This window comes from Sorex fumeus, unplaced genomic scaffold (assembly GCF_029834395.1).
Source record: "Sorex fumeus unplaced genomic scaffold, SorFum_2.1 ptg000086l, whole genome shotgun sequence".
NCBI classification, from domain to species: domain Eukaryota; kingdom Metazoa; phylum Chordata; class Mammalia; order Eulipotyphla; family Soricidae; genus Sorex; species Sorex fumeus.
This window is the reverse complement of record NW_026606143.1, coordinates 27,899,965-27,912,437: the sequence shown is the minus strand read 5'-3', so window position 1 is coordinate 27,912,437 and position 12,473 is coordinate 27,899,965. Positions and strand designations below refer to the sequence as shown.

At 40.0% G+C, this 12,473-nt stretch overlaps 1 protein-coding gene across 1 annotated transcript in view; it reads right to left on the bottom strand.

Moving 5' to 3' along the window:
* Positions 1 to 529: 529 nt before the first annotated feature.
* LOC130039314 (acyl-coenzyme A thioesterase 9, mitochondrial-like) overlaps positions 530 to 12,473 on the bottom strand; it is a 35,161-nt gene continuing 23,217 nt past the window's right edge. The window contains exons 10-16 of the mRNA XM_056131165.1: positions 8,758 to 8,825; positions 2,892 to 3,003; positions 2,458 to 2,548; positions 2,195 to 2,280; positions 1,678 to 1,765; positions 1,378 to 1,528; positions 530 to 919 (exon numbers count right to left, since the gene is read on the bottom strand). Coding sequence (XP_055987140.1) covers positions 831 to 919; positions 1,378 to 1,528; positions 1,678 to 1,765; positions 2,195 to 2,280; positions 2,458 to 2,548; positions 2,892 to 3,003; positions 8,758 to 8,825 — 685 coding nt within the window. The 3' untranslated portion in view covers positions 530 to 830. The remainder of the gene's footprint in view (positions 920 to 1,377; positions 1,529 to 1,677; positions 1,766 to 2,194; positions 2,281 to 2,457; positions 2,549 to 2,891; positions 3,004 to 8,757; positions 8,826 to 12,473) is intronic.

Here is a 12,473-nt window from a genome sequence, read left to right as displayed (position 1 = left end):
GTAAATGGTCTATAGGTAGAAGCAGCTGTTATTTGTATTGCTTTGTGTTTGCATCAGATATGTCTTGCCAGGATCCTAGTGGAATGTGCTGAAGAGCCGTCTGGTCAATGTTCAATGAACACATAGTGTCACTTCAGTAAAAATGTTTTTAGAAAATAATGAACAAGCAAGTCATCTTGGGATTCTTCATCTAAAGCTCTGGACCCTTCTTGGTATGACTCTTTTGATGCCATTATTTTTCTGTTCAATCTGTTTACCCCAATGTATCATCTACCATCTGCTAACAACAAAAATTTTAAATACAAGAATACCATAAATAAATACAAATAAAATGTGACAAATTAGGGGGATTTTCAGAACAAAAGGGGGAATTTCAGCAACAATTAGGCCAAAAATGCTGTTCAAGGGATAGGTATATATGTAGGTCAGCAGCAGAGAGCGTAACTCATGTGTGTGAGATGCTGGAATTTATTTCCATTTAACACATAAACACACACACACAGAAATTTCCTCAATACCTTGGCCTAAATGCTGTACACCAAGAGTCCCAAGATGTAACTTGTGCATGAGAAAATAATATATCCAATGATTTACAAATTTACTCTAATTTCTTTAGCAGACAATACACACAATAGCATGTTTACAATGAAAACTTCTTGGGGAGTATTTACTATTTAGTAGCTCTACCAAGTCACTCGTCCTGATTTTCTGATTTCCAAAAAGCTGCACTCATTCTTCTCTATCAAGGATAAGAATAAACCCTAAAGAAAATACATTTCATCGGGTCTTCATCACTGTGGAGCACTGGTCTTCAACAGAGAAGGGTTTTCTTATTGCTCCATAGCGGAAGCCTTTCTTACATTCACAGGCAAAGTCATGGAGCTGAAATGGCGCCGCCCGTCTAAATACAACATGGACTCTGAAACAGAAGAGAGAAAACCCTGGAGAAACTCTCAGACCTTAGAAACATCATCACCAAACAGAAGGCTACCGGGTGACACCGGGGTAGCAATGAGCAAGTAAATCTAGGAGTATATGTGTATGGCTGGGCTAGGGGTGTGAAAGGTGCCAACTGAGCAAGCCTTGAGTCCCACCCCTCCCTCTGGAATACCAATCTTTAACTACCAGAGGACTAGCAATAGCTGCTTGCAACTGGCACCCACCTCAGACAACAGCCAGGGGGACTATACAGCAACAGCTGCAATGAGGGCCACAAGGCATCTTCTCCTACAGAGCTGAAGGATCTCAAAAGCAAAACCTCCTAAATATGCTATTGCAATGACAGGTATCAGTGAGTTTTGCCCAACAACTCAAAGAGAGACACACTTTCTATAGAATTCTGCCCTTCATTAGGGATCAAGAGTCATTGCTGCTTACCTCCATACGTTTTGGGGAAAACCAAGGGCACCTCTTTGTCTGACATGTATGTGAAATGAAAAACATTGGTGGTTGTATGTGTTTGATCATGAAGAGAGGCCACTTCACTGTGAACTCTGACTTGAATGTAATTGCCTTGAGTAAAACAAACCTAAGAGATCATGAACATGGTAGTTAATCAATCACATTAGGAAGAGGAAGGCATACACAAGAGAAAGGGTGGCTTTCTAGCATGAAAACATTTCTCCTGATTCAAATGATAAAAACGAAATTGAGTCTCATCTCTCATCACACACCTACCTGGGAAGAAAGAAACAGCAATGATCCAACTTCAACAGGCTTCTGAAACATGATATCATCCACAGCTACTACAAATGGCTGGGAACCACTAGTGGGAAACACAAAATGGAGTTGAAAAATTCATATCATCTCTAGTTCTGATGAAAACTGACAAAAGTCAAATTCAAGTGACCCAAAAATAAACCTAAATATAGGGGAAATAACCACACCAGCAGGAAATGGTATGAGAAGACAGTGACCAGCCAATGTCAAATTCACTGTATCTTCTTCCTTCCTCACTTAGTTTTCCCAGTAGGTCTTTAATGGACTAACTTACAAGGTCAGAGCAATAGTCTTTAAGGTACTAACTTACATAGTCAGGGTAAGAGGTTTCTAAAATGAAATTCAAGTCCAGCTGCTATAAGAATCTTATTTATTTTAAAATGGAACTTTTTCCTAATGTCTAGATTCATGCAAAATGTTTCAACTCACTGTGATAATAGAAACTGTGTCTCAGACTACCACAAGTCTAACTCACCAGAATTTACATGCAGTAGCCCATCCGAGTTCATAAGCTTTCCTCATAAGAAAACCACCAAAGATACGATTGAAAATGTTCCGCTCCTATTGAACAGAAAATAATGCCTACTAAATAGAAATTTGGAAACACCCTCCCATACAGAACAAAGGAAGTAGTAATGCCACACAAGACAGTTCAATTTCAACATGGGTTGAATCTTTGATGACTATGACAAATGCAAGCTAGTCTTGTTTAACAGCTTGTTCACGAAAGTACAGTACCTGAGGGTGACAGATTTCCAAGCTCTTCAGTTTTGAGTTCTCCATCCATACTGCATTAGGGGGCAAAACTCGACTTTGAAAACTAATGGTCCTATAAGTAGAGTTTTTATAAACATGTTAAATTAATAGTTTTCAGGGGGTGGAGAAATAGTACAGTGTGTTGGTTTGTCCCTTGCTCAGTGCCAACCTGGATTTAATCCCCAGCACTTCTGATGGTCCCCTACACACCACCAGGAGTGATCCTAGAGCATACAGCCAGGAGTATGCCCTGAGCAATTCCAGGTGTGGCCCAAAACACAAATAAGCAAAAAAAGTTTTCATGCTAAAATGTGAAATATTTTTGAACAATTCGCAATATATTCAGGCAAAAGCACTCTTGCACTTGCTAGGTTTTAAATGCTTCCCCAGTCTGGAATCTCAGCGCCCTCACTTACTTTGGATCCAGTGTGCTAAGAAACAGCTCGTGGACAGTTGTCCTCTCCTCAGCACTGGGAGCCATTTTCAGTAATGATGCAGAGGAAAAGGCAACCCTTTTCCCCTTGTTCACTGCAACATGGAAGAAGCAACTACAATCACGAGGTCTTATTATAGCACTGGGGGCAGGAGTTTCCTAACCATGGTGTCTTGGTCCCTAGAGATGTAGTATTTCAAGATTTCTAAAACTTCCTGGAAGGTATAGATTTCCCACCACAAGCTATCCCACAATAGGATGTGGGGTCTACCTAAAATGTCCAGTGATTCTTTGCTTCCAGATGGAAATTACACAGCCTCAAGTGAGATCTCTAAATCTCCTGATCTAGAGTCCAAACCAGCATCTCATTCAGTAAGATGCAGTTCCCACTTAATTAAAAATGAGAAAACAAATTACTTAATATGCATTATCTGAGCAATAAAATTATCAAAATATGAAACAAAATAAGGTATTTTCAATTTTGTAAATAAATAAATTTATCACATATGAAAATCATTCCAAATCAAGTAAATTCTTGGCTGAATTAAGATACCTGATTTATGAGGAACTAATACATCTTTTAAATAATTGCCTCAGTAGTAAAATTAGTGTGCTTTTAAAATTTCATCTCAATTGCTTTTTAAGTTGTATTGGACAAACAAAAGTGAATGGAATTTACCTCTACCTGATGTGCTCTATAAGAGATGCTGAAAAGGAGGCCAAAATTCGAGGTCGGGTGTTTGTCTTGCCTTATATACTGCCCTGAGTCCACCATAAATAATGATCCCTGAGAACAGAGCCAGGAGGAAACCCTGAGCATTGCTGGGTGTGGTCCAAAGACAAAGGAAAGGAAGGATGGAAGGAGAGAGGATGGGGCAGGAAAAAAGTTACTTTACTTGAAAAGACGAATCATCAGAAGAACATTCAATAAATGTAATAAAAAGTATCAGAAAAATAATAGTGACATGAGAAAACAAATAAAAGGGAAAGAAGAAAATGTGAAGACAAGTATATTCCAATGACAATTAGCCCTTACCAGCACTAAAAAAGACTTCAATAAACTATGATACATTCTTCATGGTCATCACAAAACAAAAATGTGGAGTAGAGACATTAAAAGAAAAAATGACTATATGGAGAAAATCAACAGATAAATACATCCAAATGAAAAAATAGAAACAAACTGGAATAAAACAATGGACATCAAACAACTTGAAAACAAAAAGTAGAGTAGTTAGTAAGCAACATATATCAAATAAGGACCCTAAAGGTGTATGGTCCAAACTCACCAATCCAAAAAAACAGGGTAGCTGAATACATAAAAAAATTAAAATCAGGAGCCATCTATACTAATCATACAATGGTCTCATGTAACTCAGAGTAAAGACAGAGCAAGGACTTCCAAGTCTACAGTGAGAGAAAAGGAAAGGAATGATTTTCATATGTGATAAAATACACTTTCAATTAAAGACATAGATATATACTGATCAAGGGGATGATACAGCAGAAAACTATAATAGTCTCAATCTATATGCACACAATGCAGAGGCAACAACCTGTCTAAACAATTATTAATAAACCTCACTGAGAGCAACACAGTAATTGTAGGGGTATTGACATACCACTTGCAACAATATACAGTAATTCAGACAAAGAATTCATTTAGGAATTAATGTCATTAAGTGAAGGAATCAAATATATGGACTTAATAGATATGTATATAAACTTCCATCCTAAAATAAATGAATAAACATTTTCTCAAGTACACATGGAACATTCTCAACAATAGATCAACTGTCTTAACAAATCTGTGACTACTAAAATTATCAAAGATATTTTCCAATCACAATAGTATGAGAATAGAAATTGGGAACAAAAATCAAACAGAAAAACTCCCACCCATGTGTAACTGAAAAACATGCTTCTGAATTACTCTTGGCTGAACAAACATAATAATCAAGAGAAATAAAATAGTACCCAAAGAAAAATAAAGAGAGACCAGTTATCTCTTCTGGACTCAGCAAATGGAGTATTAAGAGGGAAGTTCATTGCTATACCACAGTCCAATATCAATAAACACGACACATCCCAACTGAAAAATCTCACTTTGCACCAGATGGAACTAAAAACAGAGGAAGAAACAGAACCAAAGTGAGCATAAGGAAATGACAAAAATTGCAGAGGTAAGAAAAAGAAATTGTAGCGGGCTAGGGACATAGCTCAAAGGGCTACTGCAATGCTTTGCCCATCAGGAGCCCAGATTTGCTCTCTGACACCATAAGGTCCCTCAAGCAATGCCAGAAACAATCCCAGGGAACTCCCTGAGAGAAGTCCCTGAGCACTGCAGGGTGTGGGCTCAAAATCATCAGAGTCAATATAACTTAAATATAAACCCAAACAATCATACAAAAGAACAATGAAACTACATGCTGGTTCTTTAAAAGGATCAATAAAATAAATATACCTATTGCTAGTGTCATAAAAAGGGAAAGAAAAAGACTCTAGTAAAAGAATCAGAGAGATGGTCATACACCTCAGAAGTAAAGCACTTGCCTTGCATGTGTGAGACTCTCAATTCAATCCCCAGCATCAAAGCCAAACAAACAGAAAACCAAATAAGGATTCAGAGATAGAAGAGGTGAAGTTCCAATGATACTATCACTGTATCACTGTCATCCCGTTGTTCATCGATTTGCTCGGGTGGGCGCCAGTAACGTCTCCATTCGCCCCTGTCACGTGGTAGTGTAGCCCGATGGCATACTGGGGGCTCTTTCAGGGTTGGGGGAATGAGGAACATAATTGTTACTGTTTTTAGCATATCGAGTACACCATGGGTAGCTCGCCAGGCTCTGCGCTGCGGGTGGAATGCTCTCAGTAGCTTGCTGGGCTCTACGAGAGGGATGGAGGCTATTGGGGCAGCATCTAATCACCTTTACAGGTGTTCCCAGTCAGGAATATATATATAACATATATATATATATATTTCTCTCTATGATTTGTTGCCTACTGTCTGAGCCCCATCAAATATGGTGTGGTAATTATGGAAAATGAGTAGGGAGTATATTATGATGTATTGCGCAGCTGGGAAAGTGGCCGCGCAGTCCAGGAATATGTTCACTCATACGTGAGGCTCGGCCCGAGCATGTGAAAGTGGCCTGGAGCATGGCGGTGGTTGGGTTCTGGAGGTCGGCTGCCAGGGCTGGGTCCCTTGGGGCGGGGAGGGCTCTATATAAATATAAAATATTATCAGATACTACTATAATTATATACAAGTAAACTGGACTAACTTTTTGCTTTGGGGTCACCTAGCTATACAGAAGGCTTACTCCTGGCTAAGTGCTCCTCAGGGATCATTCCTGGCAATGCTTGGCAGACAATATATGTGCCAGGTACTGAATCACGTTCAGCCCACATGCAAAGCAAGTGCCTTATCCCCAAACTCTCCCTGGCCCTGACAAGCTTCTTAAGGTCATTATCCCAAATGTGTAACTTAAGGTTGGGATTGAAAAAAAATGTTTAAAAATACACTTAAGATTTATTGTTAGAAAGTTTCTGTTCATTTCATCGCCCCATTTTCTGGTGGGGTTAGATGTTTTCTTCTTGTAGAGTTCAACCAGTGGCTTGTATATCCTTGATATCAACCCCTTCTCAGATGGGTATTGGTTGAATATCATTTCCCATTCTGTAGATTTTCTTTGTATTCTGGTCACTGTTTCTTTTGAGGTACAGAAGCTTCTTAGTTTAAGATAGTCCAATTTGTTTATCTGTTTGGCCAAAAGGCACATGAAAGAATGCTCTTCATCACTAATCATCAGGGAGATGCAGCTCAAAACAACAATGAGATATCATCTCACACTACAGAGACTGGAACACATCCAAAAGAACAAAAGCAACCAGTGCAGGTGTGGATGTGGGGGAAAGGGACTCTCCTTCCCTGCTGATTGGAATGCCGACTGGTTCAGCCCTTTTGAAAAAAAGTATGACTGTTTCTCAAAAAATTAGAAATTGAGCTCCCATTTTACCCAGCAAGACCACTTCTGGGAATATATCCCCATGATGCAAAAAAAGTATAGTAGAAATGACATCTGCACTTGTATGTTCATTGCAGCACTGTTTACTATAGCCAGGATCTGGAAAAAACCTGAGTGCCCGAGAACAGATGACTGACTGGTTAAAGAAACTTTGATACATCTACACAATGGAGTACTATGCAGCTGTTAGAAAAGATGAAATCATGAAATTTACAAACAAGTGGTACTACATGGAAAGTATCATGCTAAGTGAAATGAGTCAGAAAAAGAGGGACAGACATAGAAAGATTGTATTCATATGGGGAACATAAAATAACAAAATAGGAGACTAACACCCAAGAATAGTCAAGATAAGTACCAGGAGGTTTGCTCCATGGCTTGGAGGCTAGCTGCACATGCTGGGGGAATAGGCAGATCAGATAGAGAAGGGAACACCAAGTAAATGGTGTTGGAAGGATCCTTCCAGGAGGGGACATGCATGCTGAAAGTAGACTATAGACCAAACAACATGATTGCCATTCAATACCTCTATTGCAAATCACAACATCCAAAAGGAAAGAGAGAGAACAAAAGGGAATAATGCCCTGCCACAAAGGCAGGGTGGGATGGGGGGATGGCGGGAGGGATACTGGGATCATTGGTGGTAGAGAATGGGCACTGGTGGAGGGATTGGATGGTGATGGTGGAGGGATACAATACTCCATCATTGTATAACTGAAACCCAAGCACAAAAATTTGTAAGTCTACAACTGTACCGCATGGTGTTTCACTAATAAAATTTTTTTTAAAATCTAAGGGAGGGGGAAGGAGAACTGCATCAAAGAAAGAAATAAAGACTTATCATTGGCCAAAAAGAAAGAAAGAAAGGAAGGAAGGAAGGAAGGAAGGAAGGAAGGAAGGAAGGAAGGAAAGATTAGAAACAAATGTTGGCAAGGGTATGCAGATATGGGGACCATGGTACACTGTTACTGGAAATGTAAACTAATAACACCACTGTGTAAAGTAATATGGAGAAACTAAATACATATATATATGTACATATATCGCCCGCACGGCAAAGCCTGGTAAGCTACCTGTGACATATTCGATATGCCAAACACAGTAACAAGTCTCACAATGTTACTGGGCCTGTTCAAGCAAATTGATGAACAATGGGAGAACAATGACAGTGACAGATATATACACACACAATGGAGTACTATACTATTAAAAGATAAAAGGGTACTTTGGGAATAAAATAGACAAGGTAATGGGGCTGGAGAGATAGCACAGCGGGTAGGTGTTTGCCTTGCACGCAGCCGACCTGGGTTCGATTCCCAGTATCCCATATGGTCCCCTGAGCACCGCCAGGAGTAACTCCTGAGTACAGAGCCAGGAGTAACCCCTGTGCATCGCCAGGTGTGACCCAAAAAGCAAAAAAAAAAATAGACAAGGTAATTATGCTAAGTGAAAAAAGTAATGAAAGACAATAATCCAATAGTGCCACTGGTATGTGGAATGTGAATTACTAAAGCAAATAAACTGTCAAGACAACAAAACTTAATGCTTGTTTAACAAAACAAAATGCTTAGATTCAGTGAAATCTATGGTAGGTACCAGGGGGAATGGGTGGAGAACGGAGAAATGAGCAGAGATTTTTTGGCACTGGAAATTTGATGGTGGAGATAGTAACAATTACACACATAGAAAGGTGTGAAGCTAAGCCCTGAAATTTCATAATATTGCAAAGGAATGATAGGTCAACGAAAACATACAAACTAGAAATAAAAAATAAACATTCAATTAATTAAATTAGAAAATCATAAAAAAATTCCATACTTTCTCCTTGTCTAAAGAGCTCTTCTTCCTCTGGGCTTTCAAGAATTAGTGGATTTATAAATGCTGGCCTAAGGAGAAAAAAACACAAAAGAATACAGTATAACTAGTGCCATTACCTAATACAACTGGAAATAAACAATTACCTACATTTTAAAGTCTTTGCTATTTGTTTTGGCTATCACTTGCTGATTGCTTTGCTAAAGAACTCCAGAACAATTAGGAGAGGCTCTAGTTATGGATTTATCTAAACACTACAAATTTCACATTTTCAAAAACAGAATGCCAGCTGCCATAAGGCTTCATCTGATTTTAACCATGCAGAAACATCAAAAATATGTTGTAACACATTCTACAAGACAACCTGACTATATGCTTCAAAAATGTCTGTTATGAGGTGGTGGCAGGGATGCTGGGACACTTGTAGATACTTTAGAGCAATGTCCTTTATGTATAGACAGAGAAAAACAGTTAATACTATGCTTTTGTAACTTGGAGTTTGACTCCGAATAACATTTACTCCTGGCCATCTGTCATATTTACTTGATTTAGCCTCAGTTGCCCTTAGTTCCTAGTGCCCAAAGCAGAGTCCCAACGAAGGAAATTGATGGACCCAGGACAAGATGTAAGCTACCCTGACATCGAAATGAGACAGGACAAGTACCATAATACTTAACTATAAGTTAAGAGCACAGTCATGGACAAATTCTGTCATGATCCAAAGAAAAACAAATGGATAAGGACCCTGCTGGAATTAGGAAGAACTAACCTGGCCTGAGGACTGTAATTTGGTATCTGTAGAGAGATGTCCCCAGGAGTGCCACCCTATAAGTTTAATGTATCTCTTATTGTGTCCATACAAAATGACTAATATTATTAAGAAGTAGAATTAGGATGAATGTTTAATGGTTATTGGACTAAGGAAAGGAAAAATGCACCCCTAGATGGTATTTCGCCCTTAGGCAGAATGCCTTGCTGGGTGAGAATTTGTTCTAGAAGTTTCCCCTGAGGGAAGGACTTTATATGATCCATTGATTGTATAACCACACCTACATGTAATTGCTACCCCAATACCTCATGATTTTGGGCTATAACTAAGGCTGTAAGAGTGGGCATGAGGAGGAGAAATATGAAAGTGGGTGAGACTGGAAGGAGACGGGGGAGACAAGATTGGAATAAACTGTAACTGATCACCAAACAGCCAGGCCCAGGCCCACGTTTCCTCCTTCATCCACCCATTGCCATCGGCCGTCAGGGGTGAGGGAAGTAGCCCCAGACCACCATACACATATGGCAGGAGAGAGAGCTCACACCACTTTATTTATTGAATAAACAATGCAGGAGAATTATCTTATTCTGAGGAAGCTGCTTGGTGAACTACTAATGGCTGATATGTGCATACATGCGTATTGACAGAAGATGAGAGAGTAAGGCAAATGTGTTTCAATGTTGACCATTCAATTTAGCTGAAGGGTAATAAGAGTTTAGTAAATTATTCTTTCCACTTTCTGAAGGCAACAATTTTTCAAAAGGAAAAAGGAGAATGGATCATTGTGGCAGAATCCTAAGTTGTGAAGAAACAACACTGGAAACGAGGAATAGAAATAGTAGCTTGATGGGGGTATGGTACTGCCAGCAGGTCAACCTGTACCTGCAGAGCTAGTGCATCAGCAGCCTGATGGTGCCTTCAGGCTTCCTAATACCCCAAAATTGCTGCTGTGCCTTTGGCTGAACCAACAACTTGGGACCAAGTTCACCAAGAAATTAAACAGCCAAAAGTTAGGTATATGGGAGCCATGCCCACAAACCACTTCCAGCTCAGCTATACAAGCTTATTTATTGACCTTATTTCAGATACCCAAAAATAAATCTTGAAAGAGATCAAAAGTTGCAGATAATCTCAGACAAGCAGAGACACTTGTAGCTGCTTGCTCCCATAATCCAAAATCGCTGACATGCCCCTGGCCTGATTCCACCATCTCAGGATAGATCTCACCAAGCCATAATCTGCTGAAAATTCTGGTATGCGGGTTTTGTGACTGAAATCTCCAGGTTTTCGTGGAGTTGGGATGGTCTACCTCCCCCCACCTCCCTGTACTACCGGAAGCCTACCCAGTCACATTCACACCCCAAAGCGGCCACCCGGTTGAAAAGCTACTCCACCCTTACCATTTCGATAAAAATACCAAATGACCTGAAAAAACACCATGACCTCTTAGCACTTATACTGCAAACCATCATGCACAAAAGGAAAAGGAGAGAGCGAGAGCAAAAAGGAAAATGCCTCCCATAGAGGGAATCTGTGGGTGGGGTGGAGACATTGGGAGATGGTGGTAGGGAAAAAGGGGGCATTGGTGGTTAGAAATTTACACTGGTGGACAGATGGGTGCTGGATCATTGTATGACTGAAATGCAATTATGAACGGCTGTGTAATGGTCAATGGTCTATCTCATGGATATTCAATTAAAATTTTTTTAAAGTAATGTGGAGTTTTTGCCCAATTCAATCAACTTAATCAATGGCTGAATAAATAGCAGAAATCCTACATCTAAAAAAAGAGAAATAGTAGCTTAGAAAACCAGAATGTGTCAGCTGGGGGGGGGGACATTAAGTAAGACCCACAGTAATAGGCACAGAGTCCCAGGCCAGCTGCTAAGAGCAGCAGATGAGTGAGGGCTGCTGGAGAGGGAGCAGATGGATGGATTCTTCCCCCAGATCAGAATCACAAAAGGGTTCTCTAATCTTAGCTGAATTTTCCAAGTTAAGATGCAGCACAAGAGACCTTGCTGCCAGATGCCTGCCTCGAGTTTCTAATACAAATCAGGCTTCCCATAGGCCCGAGACTCTGTCTGGGCCAACAGCAAAGCTGTACCAGTCTCTCTCCATACCCATAGACAATTTGTTCCTCTCAGTTTGAAAGTCCTGTGTGTGACTTTGGTTAAGAACCAAGATTTCAAGCTAAGAACACGATAAAGCACAAACTTAAAGGACGTGAAGTCTGTGCACTTCAATTTGACAGGGAGCTCAAGATACAAACTCATAGGAAGGTTGTTGGTTTCCTTAACATACATCCTAATTCTGTTCACGGAAAGGCCTAGATTTTAGGACGAGGAACAATGTACAGGTGTAATACCCAGATTTGGGTCTCTACTAAATATCTCTAAACACCACTAAAATGATCCCTTGGAGAAATGGCCGATTCCAGGCCTTGAGCAGGAAACCTATAGGAGGAGCCCAAGATATCTTATTGCAGCAGAGAGAGAAGAAATGTCAAAAGAGTTTATCACAGGAGCCAGCTTAAAGCAGCATCTCGGACCAAAGATGGCAAACTTGAAGCATGCAGAAGAACAATGGCTACATATACTAGGTGCACTTCCCACATTACAATCCACGAGTTCACAGCTTTTTTTTCAAAAACCGAAAGAAACAGAAAAACCATCCCATCACTAATTAATAAATTCATCACCCGAAATATCTAAGTAAAGGGCAATCAAACACCAATCCTGACTTACATTTGCAGGATTGAGGGGGCGCTCTGGGGGCCTCCCAAGTGGTGCTCAGGACAACTGGTGATTCTTAGCCAACTGGACTGCACAGTTAATGTTAGGGTTGAGGATACAGTGCTTCTCAGGCTTTGTGGAGCTTGAAATAGCCTCAAAGTGTTTGTTTGGGAATTCACCATGGCCAGTGTACATCCTAATCTCTGTGCTATCTCCCT